The sequence below is a fragment of the Indicator indicator genome, chromosome 21 (assembly GCF_027791375.1).
Source record: "Indicator indicator isolate 239-I01 chromosome 21, UM_Iind_1.1, whole genome shotgun sequence".
NCBI classification, from domain to species: Eukaryota; Metazoa; Chordata; class Aves; order Piciformes; family Indicatoridae; genus Indicator; species Indicator indicator.
In genome coordinates, this window is record NC_072030.1 from 15,648,754 (window position 1) to 15,665,876 (window position 17,123).

Consider the following 17,123-nt stretch of genomic DNA (forward strand, 5'->3'; position numbering starts at 1 on the left):
TCATGGTCCTCTTTCTGCCTATCTGCCTGGTCTTTCCCAAGAGATGGACTTACTCCAGATCCTTGCAATTCAGCAATACTTGGTGATGTTACAGTGAATGAAGCTGACCCTAGCTAAGCTGATGGCAGTGGCATGTCATGACTGTGGCAACAAAGATTTAACCCAGTTAGTGTGACCTGACACACTTACAATCTAGTACAGCCTGAAGTCTGAAAGCGATGGCCCCTGAAACCACCAGGGACCTATCTGAAAACTGGAACCAAGCAGGACAGGACTGAATTAAACAACAACAACAACAAAAAAAGCCTGTGGCTGTCTGACATAACTTCTTAACTCACGCTTGCTTTGCTTGTCAGGGGGACATCAGGTGAGATGTGCACTTCAAGAACAGAACAGGAGGATATGACAGAGCTGAGGAGATCCTCTTCTGCATATGTATAGGAAGCTCAGGGACAAAATGCACTCTGTGGGCTGACTGAACAATAAGTAGGGAAGCTCCACAGCAGGTGGTAAAGGTGATGTGAGGTACCTGAACAGATCCCTGCAGTGCTCTGAGGCACCTTGTGGGATCAGCCTTTGGCTTTAAAACCCAAAGCTGCAAATCTCATGCAGCAGCTTTTTATTCTGGTGATTTTGCAACATGATATAAGGAACTCCTGGTGTGGTTTTAAACACACACCTCCTTCCCCCCACTTCTTTAGTATTTAGAAAGCAGCCTTTAAAATCTTCTTCTCCCCTCCTTTAAATACCAAAGGAACATTTCCTGGCTCCATTAGCACCACCGGGTGGAACTTTGCACTGACATGGAACATTTGCACCTGTACTGAAAGTCACAGTGTTTATTCCTTGGAAGTCAAACAGAACATAAAGCAGGAAAAACTCTCCAAGTATCACTTAAAAAAACCCAGACAAACAAACAAATCACACACAAAAAAAGAAACCCCAACCCAAACAAACAAACAGCGAGCAAGCTCTGTGCCCTTGCTCATTGGTTTTGTCCTGAAAGCTGCATGCAGAAACTTAGGAAATGTCACTCCTTAGCAGTCCAGGACCTCACTACTTTAGGTTCTCAGCTCCAAATAAGGCTACACTCTGTTCTTGCATGGATACCATTCAGAATCCTGTGTAATCTTGGCCTTGTTTTGTCTTTCTGTCAGTACCACTTTTCTGCTTTTGGCTTGGAAGATGAACCCAGGAACAGCTGTAGGGGATCACCACAAGTTCCACTTAGCTCTGTATCCCATCACAGACAGCAGCTGGAAGGGATGATGAAGTGGGATAAGGATGGAAAGATAAAGTAACACTTGCCCAAAATGAGCTCTCAGTCTCTAGTGTCGTGGTTTAGAGACTGCTTGATGAAAACAAACCAACCAAACAAACCAACCAACCCCAAAAAACCACACACAAAAAGAACCCCCAAAACAAAACAAAACAAAAAAAAAAGAGGCAAAAGGTAGTGCCCTGTGCAGTGCCTGTTACCAGCTGCCTTCTTCACTTTCCAGTCTTATAAAAAGCTTGGGAACAAAGCTGCTGTTTCTGCACCTTCTCTATTTTTGTCTCTTTTATGGTTGTTCACTACCACTGAGAAACAAAACTCCTCAGCCATTCTATGAATGCTGCATCTCCAGAGGAAAAGTGGACTCAGAACTATGGGATTTGCTGTTACTAGTACTATTGGTAGTCCAAAAAGTCAGTCTTCCTAACTAGACTAGTCTGGCATCCTAGTGTTCAGGAAAAACAGTGACTAGCATGCAGGAAGGGAGAAGAACGAGAACAGCATCTTTAAAGCAGTGATCTCTGATTGAAGTTTGGGACAGGTGTGGAACAGCTATAGGGAGAAAAAAAAAATCATGAGAAGATTCATAACCACTTTTCAGAGGCAGATCTGAGAACAAGGCAGCTCCAAACAACATTTTCACAGACAACATAAAAGAAGAAATCAGGATACAGGCTCCCAAAAGGCTTCCCAGACAAAGGGAACAACTGGAGGGCTTGCTCCCTCTACTGGAGCATCCTAATAGATCCACGAGAGACATGCTGGTTTGACCCACTTGAAAGTCCACAGCAGGTCTCTGGGACTAGGAAATAAAGTTTGAAGCAGGGTTGGTTGCCATTGCTGGCTTGCTATGAGAGGGGTCTCCTAAAGGGCTGAAATGTGTATGAGAGCATGCAGCTGAAGGCAGAGGGGAGAGAGCTACTTCGTTGCTTTTGTTTTGAAAGAAGGCAAAATCATAGAATCATTTAAGCTTGGAAAAGACCTTTAAAGATCATTGAGTCCAACCATTAACCCAGCACTGCCAGATCACCACTAAGCCACAGCCCTCAGCACCACATCTATACAGCTTTTGAATCCCTCCAGAGATGGTGACTCTACCACTACCTCAAGAAGACTCTTTCAGAGCTTGACAACCCTTTCAGAGAAGAAATTGTTCCTAATGTCCGAGCTGAGCCTCCCCTGCCACAACTTTAGGCTGTTTCCTCTTGTCCTTTCACTTGCTGCGTGGGAGAAGAGACCAACCCGTATCTGGTTCCAAACTCCTTCCATGGAGCCAGGAGGTCTCCCCCCAGCCTCCTTTTCTCACTGCTGACCAACCCCAGTTCCCTCGGTCATTCCTCACAGGACCTGTTCTCCAGATCCTTCACCTGCTTCGTTGCCCTTCTCTGGACCTGCTCCTGCCTTTTCTCTTTTTATTTTATTTTATTTATTTTTTAGTGAAAGCCCTAAAACTAAACCTAAATCTCAAGGTGTGGCCTCACCAGTGCTGAGTACAACAGGACAATCACTTCCCTGGTCGTGCTGGTCACACTGGTCCTGACAGAGGCCAGGTTGCTGTTGGTGGTCTTGGCCACCTGGGCACGCTGCAGTAGGAATTTTTCAAGTCATAGCTATATCAGTTTAGTCCAACTGGAAGGTAGGAAAAGCCAGCAGATGTTTCAGTGTCTCATGCAATGTAGCACAACTCCTGCTACCTGACCTTTGCTCCAGGCCACATGACTCACCATCATCCCTGTAGCCATGGAGAGAGAAAACCACCTGCCTGTTTGAACTGTATGTTCTTGTGGAGTACAGCCTGGCCTTAAATACTTCAGTTTACAGATAAAGAGCCTATTCCCATAGCAAACAGAGAGTAAGCCTCTCCTAACACATCTTCAGGCAAATACAATGTCATCATTTTGGTTATTTAGTACTGGTGTTGGGTAACATAAATCATTGTATCATAAATACAACCCTCCTGTGGCAGCCACTCCTCCCAGTTGGGTGTCAGCAGCAAACTTGCTGACAGTGCTCTCTGTGCCCTCATCCAGGTTGTTGATGAATACATTGAACAGTACTGGTCCCAGGACTGACTCCTGAGGGACCCCACTAGACACAGGCCTCCAGCTGGACTCCATCCCATTGACCACAACTCTCTGACTTCTTCCCTTCCACCCGTTCCCATCCACCTCACTCCCTGATCATGCAGACCACACTGCCTCAGTTTAGCTGGGAGGATGCTGTGGCAGAAAGTGTCAAATGCGTTACTGAAATCAAGATAAACCACAGCCACTGCTCTACCATCACCTATCCACCTGGTTATGTCCTCATCAAAGGCTGATCAAACACAACTTGCCCTTGGTCAAACCATGTTGGCTGCTCCTAATCAAGCATTAGTGAATGCCTCCTGATGGTGGTGTTCACACACCAAATGGCCATTTGCTGTGGAGCAGCTTCAGGGCAGGAAAGGCTGCACTGTGCAAGGGATCTGAAGCCCAAAAGAGACATCAAAAAGCTCTTTTTGGAGCTTTTTTAAGCTGGGAAAAGCAGCTTGACTGTGCCAGGGGCTGGCAGCTTGTGGGCAGGCTGCTGAGCTAGAGTGTGAGGAACCAGCACCACCCACCACCCACCTGCATGGGTGGAAACAACACCACCCATGGTTGGTCAGGCAACGAGAAGCCTCTGGGAGGGCAGCAGAGGGCAAGCAAACAGTGATCCTGTGTGCCACAGCGGTTTGCAGCTCGCTGGGCCTGGTGCTGAGCCTCTGCCAGTACACAAGGGAAGTTCACTTGCCAGAGTGACCTGCTCCTGTGGGGTAAGTCTGCAGTGGGGAGGGTGATAGCATAACCAGAACGGCTGGCAAAGGGCTCCTTTTGAGTCAGCTCAGCAGTTGGCATGGGCAGGGCGTGTGGGCAGGACACGAGGTGCTGCAGTTCACTGAAGGAATCATAGAATCACTCAGGGTTGGAAGGGACCACAAGGATCATCCAGTTCCAACCCCCCTGCCATGGGCAGGGACACCTCACACTACATCAGGCTGGCCAGAGCCTCATCCAGCCTGGCCTTAAACACCTCCAGGGATGGGGCCCCAACCACCTTCCTGGACAACCCATTCCAGGCTCTCACCACTCTCATGGGGAAGAACTTCTTCCTCATGTCCAGCCTGAATCTTCCCACTTCCAGCTTTATTCCGTTCCCCCCAGTCCTGCCCCTACCTGATATCCTAGAGGATATGGAGTGCTGGTGGCTGCTCAGAGGAGGACTGCGCTCCCAGCACCCACCACAGGGACGATGGCATCCAGGCCACAGGCTGGGAGGAATGCCACAGCCTTCCACTGGCCACAGGGGGACGACACTGACTGCAGGTTGAGCAGGGTGATGCCCTGCTCCGCCGGGTGGCACGGCTCCAGGATGAAGTGATGGAGCTCAGGGAAGAGGTGAGCAGGCTGAGAAACATCAGGGAGAGGGAAACTGATTACTTCCACAAACTAATCTCTGCAAAACCAGAACGGGAGTTAACTCTTAGTGGAGCAGAGGATTCGATATCCTTCTCTGGAGACTTTCCAAACCCACCTGGATGCATTCCTGTGCAGACCACCCTAAGTGATCCTGCTCTGGCAGGATGGAAGATCTCTTGAGGTCCCTTCCAGCCTCTGATACACTGTGATACTGTGATCCTCTCATCAGCAAGCCCTCCCCCAACCTTCCTGTAGTAACCCACATGAGCAGGGGCGCTGGGAACAGGTCTGTGCCCGACGAAACAAGCGATCCACACGGAGCAAGCGTTCTCCCTTAACAAGCACACCACCTGCCGTGCCCTTGCAGAACAGCTACGGGGCGCTGCAGGAGGAGCTGGTTGTGAGCAGGGACGAGGGCTCACGAAGCCCAGAAGCGTCACCGAGGCTGACTTGCCTCAGGCCAGTCATCAAAACTGAGCAAGGGGGTTGGAACTGGATAGCTTTTGAGGTCTCTTCCAACCCTGACTATTCTGTGATTTGACTGAAACGTCAGCTCGGTGTAAATTAAGGGATTTGGGGGACTCTCCAGTTTTAACAGCCTCTTTTTCTCTTTTCTTTTCTTTTTTTTTTTTTTTTTTTTTTTTGGACACCTCAGTGAACACCTTGATCTCCTGGTGATCACCTTGCAAATTCCATGGAGGAAATGGAAACCAAGTTCTGCAGCAGTGACAAAGAGGAAGCTTTCAAAAGAGAACTACCATATTGCACAGGAGAAATAGGCTTCACAGCTTCTGGGAAGAAATGTGGAAAGGTAGAACCCAGAGGAGCTTTCACTCTTTTAACACTCTTGCTGTTGCTTAGCTGCTACTTCTCAGCATTAAGTACAGAGATTGTAACAGTGAAGGTCAAAGTGCCACAGCGTGAGGCACCACATTGTACTCAAGTAGGTTTCACACCTTCCCCAACATGAAAGTGATTTAAAATGAGGGCTGCTAATATACAGAAAACATTCACTTGACTTGCACCAATGTGCTACAAGCACAACTGATCCAAAAACCAGAAAACCCACAATCCTATGCCCAGCTTCCTTCACTTTGTATCACTAGAACTGGATGATCTGTGAGGTCCCTTCCAATCCCTGACAATTCTATGATTCACCTGTTTTAACTTTTCTGCCCAAAATTAATCATTATGGATTGAAGTATTTTTAACTTACTTTTGAGCCATTTCAGGCCCTTCTTAAATTTTTTTTCCTCTCTGTTTTGCTAATATGGAGAGGATGTACCTAGGCAGGCTCACCTCCTTCCTAGTCCATTGGATACCTTAGTGTTAGAGCAGAAGGAATTTCCAGGATCAGAAATCTGCCTTAAAATTTTGTTTCATCATAAAGCCAAAATACACACAAGAGGCAGCAAGAGGTATATGTAACATCCTCAAAAAAAAAAAAAAAGGCATTAAATCAGGCAAATACTTCAGCCAGTGCAGAACCAAGAAACAAATTAGACATTTGTTGGCTTTGCCAGCTGCCCTGGAACTAAAGGCAGTTGAAGAACAGCAGCATTAAAGGAGAAAGTGATTTCATAGAATGGCTTAGGCTGGAAGGGACCTTAAAGATTGTCTACTCCAAGCTCCCCAGCCATGGGCTGGGATGCCTCTCAACTAGACTCAGCTGCTTAAGGCCTCATCCAACCTGGCCTTGGACACCTCCAGTGAGGAGGCATCCACAACCTCTCCAGGCAGCCTATTCCAGAGTCTCACCACCCTCATACTGAAGAAATTATTCTTCAGCTTCAATCTAAACCTACTCTCTCCCAGCTTAAAACCATTCCCCCTTGTGCTATCACTAGACACCTTTATGAGAAGCCCCGAGAAGCCCCTCTGCAGTCTTCCTGCAGGATCCCTTCTGAGGTTGGAAGGCTATAACCCATGGCAATGATACAATTAGTGAGAGGACAATTCCACAGATGCCTTCCTAGATTCCTCCTAATATTTAGTTATCTGTCAGGTCTTGTTCAAGTATTTTTTTTTTAATTAACCAAGCTGACGATAAGTTTCCCTCTGCATCCACCATAGCACGAACAATCTCTCTGCTGTATCCTACTGTCCCATTCTCATTCAGTGGTTCTTTGTTTTGTTTGTTGAAGTTTATCAAGGTCCCAAGTACCATTCAGCCTGGCATTATATTCGAAGTGATGCTCAACAAATGGAAGCTACCTGCTCCCAATTTGGTTGTCTCTTTAGTAGGGGAAGAAGAAAATTTCCAGATGAAGCCTTGGCTGCGGGACACCTTAAAAAAAGGACTTATAAAGGCAGCTCAAAGCACAGGTTAGTGCTTCAGGCTTTAAAGGAGTTTATAGTCCTGCTGAATGAATTCTCACACCTAGCATCCAGTGCTCTTCTAATGCCAGGGGACCTGCTCACACGACTGCTTTTGGAAGTCCTGAGCTTTGCTGAATGCCGCCTACCCCCTGTATTTAAACAGCTGTGAAAATGTTCATTCTTGTATTAGAAATAGCAAAAAGAATTTATTTCAAACCAAATTCCTCTAGGCAACCATTCCTGAAGTATAAAATTACCTGACTTTACTCCCTTGAGAGATGACACTAGAAAGACAGCACAAGATGGGGCCAAACGCATTGTCCCTCTTTGGTGCTATTGTGAAACACTTCTTAGGAGAGCAGAGCAATTTGACTTCACTGAGAGTGAATTTAGGTCAGAAATCAGAATTCTTGTTTCCTCCATTCTCCCTTCTTAGCTGCCAGTCAAAATACAATCACAACAGCTTTTAGTTTTTATTTGTTTTCTTTAAATCTAAGAGCTGAACAGACTTTGTTAGGATAATCAGAGATGAGAGTCTAATCAGAGACTCTGATTAAACCAGATTAGACTCTGGTTTCAACAAAAAGACCTTGGTAATGACTAACACAAACCAAGTCAGCTCACTTTCTGCCTGGCTGTTCACAGGAATGACAAGAGTAGTAAAAAAGCATTTAAAACCATAAAGAAGAGACTCCTCATGTTGAGGTGGAACCTCCTGTGTTCCAGATTATACCCACTGGTCCTTGTCCTGCCACTGGGCACCACCAAAAAGAGGCTGGCATCTTCATCTTGACCCCTACCCCTCACATATTTATAGATATTAATATTCTCTAGACTAAACAGCCCCAGGTGTCTCAGTCTTTCTTCATAGGAGAGATGTTCAAGTCCCTTTATCATCCTTGCAGCTCTCCTTTGGACTCTCCAGTAGATCCCTGTCCCTCTTGAACTGGGGAGCCCAAAACTGGACACACTATTCCAGGCATGGTCTCACCAGGGCAAGCTTGAGGGGGAGGAGAACCTCCCTATGCCTGCTGGCCATGCTGAAATCCAATACTGCCAGCAATGCTACCTGACACACAAACATGCTCAACTACAATGAAAGCATCTGGGGTTTTAAAACCAATTTCAGGTGCCTGGATTTTAACCAGTGCTCTGCGTGTGGGAGTAACCAGACACTTGGTGCAAGCAGTCCGAGATCATGCCCTGGCCAGCACTTCCTCCAGAGTCAGAGTGATTGCCATAGGAATAACTTCACTCCAAAGAGTCCAGCACAGAGAAATTCTGGACAGCACAAAGGTATTTTTTTCCACTTATTCCACTCCCGAAGCAGGATTGTTTAGCAGTAAGCTGCAACTTTGCATCATCTGGAAGTGGTAGGCAGAACAAGGTTGAATTGACTTAGAAGTGGGGTTTAATGTGTGTTGTGAGAGAAAAAAAAAAAAATACAAAGAAGATTTGTTAGACCCTAATGATTCCTGCTCTAGGTGATTCTCTGCAGATTCCTCTCTACAACTACCTAAAAGGAGGTTGGAGTGAGGTGGGGGCTGGTCTCTTCTCCCTGGTATCAGGTGACAGGATGAGAGGAAATGGCCTGACATTGTGCCAGGGGAGGTTTAGGTTGGACATCAGAAAAAATTTCTTTCCTGCAAGAGTGGTCAGGGATTGGAACAGGCTGCCCAGGGAGGTGGTGGAGTCACCATTCCAGGAGGTTTAAAAAACACGTGTGAACATGGCACTTCGGGATGTGCTTTAGTGACCATGGTGGTCTTGGGCTCGCTGATCTGAAAGGTCTCTTCCAACCAAAACAGTTCTATGATCCTGCTTTGTCAAGGGAGAGTTGGACTCGATCTGGAGAGGTCCCTCCCCACCCCTACCACGCCACGATTCAGGCGCTTGTGTACTCGGCAGCAATTCTGCAGCTGTCCAGCAGGTGGCAGCATGAGACATAGGCTCAGCCACCAGCGCCGTGACCAACGTCAAGGGGAAAAAAAAAAAATCACCATGAGATGCCTTTAATATCTTTTTCCCCCCTCCCTTGTCCACTTACTGCAGCTGCATTTACTCCAGACTATTTCAGAAATACTGTACAAAGGATATTTTCCAGCAGGGAACACCAGCCATAAATATTTCAAGACCCAGTTTTCTTAAGTAGTCACTGAACTGGTGTCTAACGTGCAGAAACTTGCTCAACACACCAGACCAAAACTGCTAGCCAGGCAGGCTTTCATCTTGTTATTGGGAGCTCTGGGGACTTCATAATCCAGGTCAAAGCAGGCTGAGTTCTTGAAAAAAAACCAAACCAACCAACCAACCAAACCCCAACCCTCCAAACACCAACATTAAAAACCTCACCCTCCAAAACAGCTGCTGAAAATGTCAAGAGAATTTGATGCTAGATTGACCTGGAGGTTTGAGAAAAGATTTAAATAGCAGAACCTTCCTGTCAGTGAACATACAGCCTGTCCTAAGCAGAGTATAACAGCAAAGTAGGTGTGCAGTGACGACTGACAGTTCCTCTGGGCTGTTTTACTGCCCTGCAGATGCTAAGAAACAAGTGACCAGTGCAGCCCTTTGAGCTCACTCCTAGTCTTCTCTCAGGCTAGCAAGTACCAGCTAACAGCTGGGAGATAGCCAGACCACATCAGCAATTTATGGTCATTGGGCATCCCCTTTTCCCATCCTTTTTGCTCTATCTGGTGGCACTCTCTAGCTGGAAGACTTTAACCTATTTGTGTGGCTGAACTGGTCCCAAAGGACCTCAGAGGAAAGAAATGTGAATTTCGTTGAGGAAAGCTGTTTGGGCAAATGCAAACTAATTATTTCACCTCCCTCCCAGGCTAAGTGATCAAACTGCCTCTGGATCTTTCCCAACCAGCAGCTACACAACAAGTGCACTGGGCTTTTCACTGCATTACATTTTCTCCCCTATAACTGAAGCCCAAACTCTTTTTCAAGGAATATTTCTTGAGGAGCACTCCTTACCCTATGACTTCAGGCACTGCTTCCACTTAAAGACATGTTGGATTTTAGTCAGTAACTTTAAGACAAAGGAACCATAGACTGGGATGTTGATCTAAACCCAATTCTCTTTATACTTGGCACTAACACAAGCAGCTTGTATAAAACAGAGCTAACAAGCCACACTAGCAAGGAGAAAAACAAGCCCTGAAATCAGTGGATCCTTCTTATTTCCTCTGTGTTGATGGTGTGCTTTAAACATCATTGAAAGATCTCTTCCACATTTCCAAGGAAGAAACAGGAAAATCCCTGTGGGCCCTTTCAGTTTGTTGTTGTGCTTCTGGGTCCTAATCAAAGGCCAGATCTTTGGCAAACAGGCTCAATGTTCCACAGCAGCAGGATACAGGCACACCCTCAACATCCAAACACAATTTGAAGGCAATTTCATTGTGGCTAGAAGCTTTCCCCCAAAAAAAACATGAGGCATGGAGAAAAGGAGATAAAGGCTCTCTGTGGCACTTGCTGGGTTTAATGATATGCAAATTGACTCTTTTTTTTTTTTTTTTTTTTTTTTTTCTCATGGAACAGCTTCTGTTCCTGCTCTTCCCAGAGCTGCTGACAGGGAAAGAAGCCATAGGAGCAGACCTGATCATAGCCTTTCCTACCTTCAGGAATCAAGGAGATTTCTCTTCTGCAGGTTGACTGCATGCAGCTTCATTTCAGAAAGCCACTTAAAGGACATGCTGTGCTTAACCCTTTTACCCACAGCATGGAGAAGGAGCTTGTCTGCCGGGCTACTCACTGGGCTTGAGCTTGTCTGCCAGGCTACTCACTGGGCTTGAGCTTGTCTCCTGGGCTACTCACTGGGCTTGAGCTTGTCTCCTGGGCTACTCACTGGGCTTGAGCTTGTCTCCTGGGCTACTCACTGGGCTTGAGCTTGTCTCCTGGGCTACTCACTGGGCTTGAGCTTGTCTGCCGGGCTACTCACTGGGCTTGAGCTTGTCTGCCGGGCTACTCACTGGGCTTGAGCTTGTCTGCCGGGCTACTCACTGGGCTTGAGCTTGTCTGCCGGGCTACTCACTGGGCTTGAGCTTGTCTCCTGGGCTACTCACTGGGCTTGAGCTTGTCTGCCGGGCTACTCACTGGGCTTGAGCTTGTCTGCCGGGCTACTCACTGGGCTTGAGCTTGTCTCCTGGGCTACTCACTGGGCTTGAGCTTGTCTGCCGGGCTACTCACTGGGCTTGAGCTTGTCTCCTGGGCTACTCACTGGGCTTGAGCTTGTCTGCCGGGCTACTCACTGGGCTTGAGCTTGTCTCCTGGGCTACTCACTGGGCTTGAGCTTGTCTGCCGGGCTACTCACTGGGCTTGAGCTTGTCTGCCGGGCTACTCACTGGGCTTGAGCTTGTCTGCCGGGCTACTCACTGGGCTTGAGCTTGTCTGCCGGGCTACTCACTGGGCTTGAGCTTGTCTCCTGGGCTACTCACTGGGCTTGAGCTTGTCTCCTGGGCTACTCACTGGGCTTGAGCTTGTCTCCTGGGCTACTCACTGGGCTTGAGCTTGTCTGCCGGGCTACTCACTGGGCTTGAGCTTGTCTGCCGGGCTACTCACTGGGCTTGAGCTTGTCTCCTGGGCTACTCACTGGGCTTGAGCTTGTCTGCCGGGCTACTCACTGGGCTTGAGCTTGTCTGCCGGGCTACTCACTGGGCTTGAGCTTGTCTGCCGGGCTACTCACTGGGCTTGAGCTTGTCTCCTGGGCTACTCACTGGGCTTGAGCTTGTCTCCTGGGCTACTCACTGGGCTTGAGCTTGTCTCCTGGGCTACTCACTGGGCTTGAGCTTGTCTCCTGGGCTACTCACTGGGCTTGAGCTTGTCTCCTGGGCTACTCACTGGGCTTGAGCTTGTCTCCTGGGCTACTCACTGGGCTTGAGCTTGTCTCCTGGGCTACTCACTGGGCTTGAGCTTGTCTCCTGGGCTACTCACTGGGCTTGAGCTTGTCTCCTGGGCTACTCACTGGGCTTGAGCTTGTCTGCCGGGCTACTCACTGGGCTTGAGCTTGTCTGCCGGGCTACTCACTGGGCTTGAGCTTGTCTCCTGGGCTACTCACTGGGCTTGAGCTTGTCTCCTGGGCTACTCACTGGCTTGAGCTTGTCTCCTGGGCTACTCACTGGCTTGAGCTTGTCTCCTGGGCTACTCACTGGCTTGAGCTTGTCTCCTGGGCTACTCACTGGGCTTGAGCTTGTCTGCCGGGCTACTCACTGGCTTGAGCTTGTCTCCTGGGCTACTCACTGGCTTGAGCTTGTCTGCCGGGCTACTCACTGGGCTTGAGCTTGTCTGCCGGGCTACTCACTGGGCTTGAGCTTGTCTCCTGGGCTACTCACTGGGCTTGAGCTTGTCTCCTGGGCTACTCACTGGGCTTGAGCTTGTCTCCTGGGCTACTCACTGGGCTTGAGCTTGTCTGCCGGGCTACTCACTGGGCTTGAGCTTGTCTCCTGGGCTACTCACTGGGCTTGAGCTTGTCTCCTGGGCTACTCACTGGGCTTGAGCTTGTCTGCCGGGCTACTCACTGGGCTTGAGCTTGTCTGCCGGGCTACTCACTGGGCTTGAGCTTGTCTCCTGGGCTACTCACTGGGCTTGAGCTTGTCTCCTGGGCTACTCACTGGGCTTGAGCTTGTCTGCCGGGCTACTCACTGGGCTTGAGCTTGTCTCCTGGGCTACTCACTGGGCTTGAGCTTGTCTGCCGGGCTACTCACTGGGCTTGAGCTTGTCTTCTGGGCTACTCACTGGGCTTGAGCTTGTCTTCTGGGCTACTCACTGGGCTTGAGCTTGTCTGCCGGGCTACTCACTGGGCTTGAGCTTGTCTCCTGGGCTACTCACTGGGCTTGAGCTTGTCTCCTGGGCTACTCACTGGCTTGAGCTTGTCTCCTGGGCTACTCACTGGCTTGAGCTTGTCTCCTGGGCTACTCACTGGGCTTGAGCTTGTCTGCTGGGCTACTCACTGGGCTTGAGCTTGTCTCCTGGGCTACTCACTGGCTTGAGCTTGTCTCCTGGGCTACTCACTGGCTTGAGCTTGTCTCCTGGGCTACTCACTGTATTTATGCATCAGTAGTGCTGCTCTGTGCTCCTGGTGATCTGTTCACTCCTTCTCCAACATCAGCCTTAGCTAAGGAGAACCTGGACTCACCCCAGGATTCAGCTGGGCACCTGCTCTTCCTAGTGGATGCTACCAAAACTGAGATTAAGAAAGATCTGGCTCTTAAAAGCCAGAACATAAATCTCTCTGCCATACCTTGATGGCAATTAGATCACTTGCAGAATTACATTGCTCTGTCTGGAAGGGCTTTAACCCTTATGTCCATGAAATAAGTGAGAGGAAAATGTAATATTGGAACAGGCACAACAGCCAAGCTGATAATCTGAGAGTTGTTCATCAACTCAAAGGCTGCAGGAGCTGGGAAAAAGGCATAACAGAAGGAAATGCAGATTTTAAACAGCCAATAAATCAAGCTGCATTTAAATTGATATGGACACATAGCAGCTAAGTTATCTGCTGGGCTAAATATGGACAAAATGAAGAGGTTTGCCCCTGTTTATACCAGCTGAGACTTTGGCCCTCCATCCATTTTCTGGTCTCATGGCTCTTTTCCATTTGTCCAGCAAACATTTCCAAAACCTCTAAATGAGTGCCCATGTGCCAGAGATGATGACTGATGCTATTATATTTTGCACAGACCAAGAGAGAAGGTTCAGGGCTATCAGCTTTCAGCCCTGTCAAATCTGGCACCTTTCAGGAGGAACACATTCTCCTCCTCCTCCACCCTTTGAGAAGTCTGTTTGAGGTGATATGACAACAGAAAAATGAAGGTCATAGAATCATAGAATTGTTTCAGCTGGAAAAGACCTTTAAAATCAAGTCCAATTGTTCTCTAACTCCACCAAGCCATGTCCCTCAACACCACATTTCTATGTCTTTTCAACACCTCCAGGGATGGGCAGTCAACCACCTCCCTGGGGAGCCTGTTCCAGTGTTTCAGAACCCTTTCAGTGCAGAAGTTTCTCCTAACATCCAACCTAAACCTCCCCTGGTGCCACTCGAAGCACATGAAAATGTGGTCTGTGTTTTGCAGAGAACATCAACATCCCTCTCTCCCTCTCTCTAGAGTGAAAGTCTTGTGCACTACCAATCAGATGACAATATTCAAGGCCCACTCTATTCCCTGGACCACAGCCATTCCCATTTTATCTTGGTGGATGATGTAACAGCAGGTGAGCCAGATGGAACCACCAAGCTACGTCTCACTTTGGAGAAGTACATTTCGGAGCAGCGTACTGGCTATGGTGGTAAGTAGACTCTGCACAGGCATCCTAACTTGAACACCACTGATAATACAGAAGCACAGAGTATATCTGGTTGGAGGAGACCTCAAAGACCATCCAGTCCAACCTCTGGCCCAGCACTGAAGGGTCAACACTAGACCAGATCCCTAAGCACCAGATCTGCACGCTGCTTGCACACCACCAGGGGTGGTGACTCCACAGAGAGATGTTAGAGCCCTTGGCTCTATCAAATCCAAGTCCAGTTCTCCACTTGGACAATCATCTGCACAGGCAAGATCAAGTAAACACATTTGTCATTATGTAAGAAGCAGAACTAAGGCAACTTCTGAAGCTGAGAAAGCTGCTCTTCAAACCCCTCCCCCCCCCCAAAAAAAAAACCCTGACTTTTATCTCATCTCCTTAACCACAGCTCAAAGTTGATCTTCAAAGCATAGCTCAAATTGCCCTAAAGCACAGCAAAAGGGAAATAAGCCCAGCTTGAAGTGTCTTAACCAGAGAGGGATGTTCATTGTTGTATACTTTTATCCCTTCTTGCACACAGGGTCTTGAATTGCTCCCACATTGGCAGACTTCTTCCAAAGCCCTCTGAAATATTTTAAGCCACATTCATTTCAGGATTAAGTCCTGATCTGGGTAAACAACACAGCATCCAACAACCAACCTATGGGAGCTTTGTTTATGATAAAAACTGAGTACTGGGCATGCCTCCTACTGCTATTGCTGTAGTGCTAATACCATTTGGTTTCTGTAGTACCTGCAGTGCTGAAAGGGAAAGAAGAGCTCACCTAGCCACACTCACAGGGGCAAAGGAATATTTAACTCCAGAGCCCATACTGTGGTTGTGCCTGAGAGCACCCAGGGAATGCTTAGTTGAGAACTCAGAGAGGGGAAAAAACCAAACAAACAAACAAACAAACAAACAATCAACCCACAGGTGGATGGTCAGTGGTAGGCTGAGGCTGCAGGGCTGCAAATTAGGAAGCAGCCTCTTTCTGCTTGCAAACCAAACCTGGCTGACCAAATCTCAGGGGAACAATTTTCTGTCAGAAGATGCTGATTCATTTGACAAATGTTTCGCTGGAACAGACTGAATTCAGTCATATCCTCCACAAACAAACCCAGTGGTGTTCATTTAGGCTCATTTATATTCAAGCTGAGCAAAGCTATGTGATTTTTACTGGAGTAAAATAAATACTTTAATAAGGTCACACAGCATTGCTTTATTAAAAAAAAAAAAACAAAAAACAAAAAACAAACCACCAAAACCTAGAAGGCTTTCAGAGGACATTTTTGATATGCTGAGCATTCTTTGCAATAAAGGACTTCCCACCTGCCCAGCAGAAAGTCTGAATCTCCCCCACCTCCAGCTAGATTTTCTCCAAATCTATGGTAAAGGAAGGACATCTGAAGCCATAAAACATATCTTAAGGAACTTATAGTCACAGAGGTCACTTTTCAGTCTGAAGCACCATCTTACAGAGGCACAGCAATGTGATGCCAGTCACTAAAACACATGAAGTTAATTGCCAGTCATGTCCTGCCTACAGCTTACTTCTGTCTTAGAATCATAAAATGGTTTCGGTTGGAAGGGATTTCAGAGATCATCTACTCCAACCTGACCTTGAACACCCCCAGAGAGGAGGCATCCTCAACCTCTCTGGGCAACCTATTTCAGACTCTCACCACCCTCATACTGCAGAACTTCTTCCTAAGATCCAGTCTAAACCTATTCTCTCTCAGCTTCAAACCATTCCCCCTTGTCCTGTCTCTAGACACCCTTACGGAAATTTCCTCTCCAGCCTTCCTGTAGGATCCCTTTAGGCATTGGAAAGCAGCTCTAAGGTTCCCCCTCAGAGTCTTCTCTTCTCTAGGCTGAACAACCCCAGCTCCCTCAGTCTGTCCTCATAGTAGAGGTGCTTCAGCCCATGGATCATCTTTGTGGCTTCCTCTGGACTCACTCCAATAGCTCTGTGTCCTTCTTATGATGGGGACATCAGAACTGGACACAGTATTTGAGGTGGGGTCTCACAAGAGCAGAAAAAAGGTACAGAATCCCCTCTCTTGCCCTGCTGGCCACACTCCTCTTAATGCAGCCCAGGACACAATTTGCCTTCTGGGCTGCACGAGTGCACTGCCAGCTCATGGTGAGCATCTCATCAATCATCTCTTAGTCATCCCACACAAGTAGGCTTTGGTGATCTGTACACTCTCTGGGAGAGCTACAAAGGGAAACATCAAAAAATTGCTTCAATCAAATGCCTTTCATCTTCCAGCTGAAAGTGGCATTCATCTCATGATGATGCCATTTTGACTGAGCTCTCTCTATAGGGACCTTTTGGTTTCAGAGTTCAGCATTTACAGTAGAAACCATCTAGAAGGAAGTGGACTCCTGGAGGAGGCTGGCGAAGGACAGGGATGCCTGCATCATTTCTTCCCCTGCTGCCATGACACATGAAATATTTCATTATCCTTTCATTTGAATGTATAAGATGATTATGTTGTTAATAATCACCACATTAGACTGTGCTGAATGAAATGTTAAGCTGTTCAAGCAGAGTAATAAAGAGTACATGGTTCCTATCACCTCCTCTCTGACTCACCTCAGCCTAGCTGGTCTATTTAGACAGCCTCCTCAGAGTTCTGTGAGGAGCAGCTGAGGTTGTTCAGCCTGAAGGAGGCTGAGGGGAGACCTTCTTGCCCTCTGCAACTTGATGAAAGGAAGCTGGAATGAGGTGGGAATCAGTCTCTTCTCCCAAGTAACAAGCAATAGGATGAGAGGAAACAGGGTGAAGTTCTGC

The 17,123-nt window shown here is 47.7% G+C and overlaps 1 protein-coding gene across 1 annotated transcript in view; it reads left to right on the forward strand.

Annotated features, from left to right (window-relative positions):
- The first annotated feature begins 5,407 nt into the window (after positions 1-5,407).
- TRPM5 (transient receptor potential cation channel subfamily M member 5) overlaps positions 5,408-17,123 on the forward strand; it is a 44,350-nt gene continuing 32,634 nt past the window's right edge. Inside the window, exons 1-4 of the mRNA XM_054390309.1 lie at positions 5,408-5,524; positions 6,858-7,038; positions 8,162-8,328; positions 14,148-14,328. Coding sequence (XP_054246284.1) covers positions 5,408-5,524; positions 6,858-7,038; positions 8,162-8,328; positions 14,148-14,328 — 646 coding nt within the window. The remainder of the gene's footprint in view (positions 5,525-6,857; positions 7,039-8,161; positions 8,329-14,147; positions 14,329-17,123) is intronic.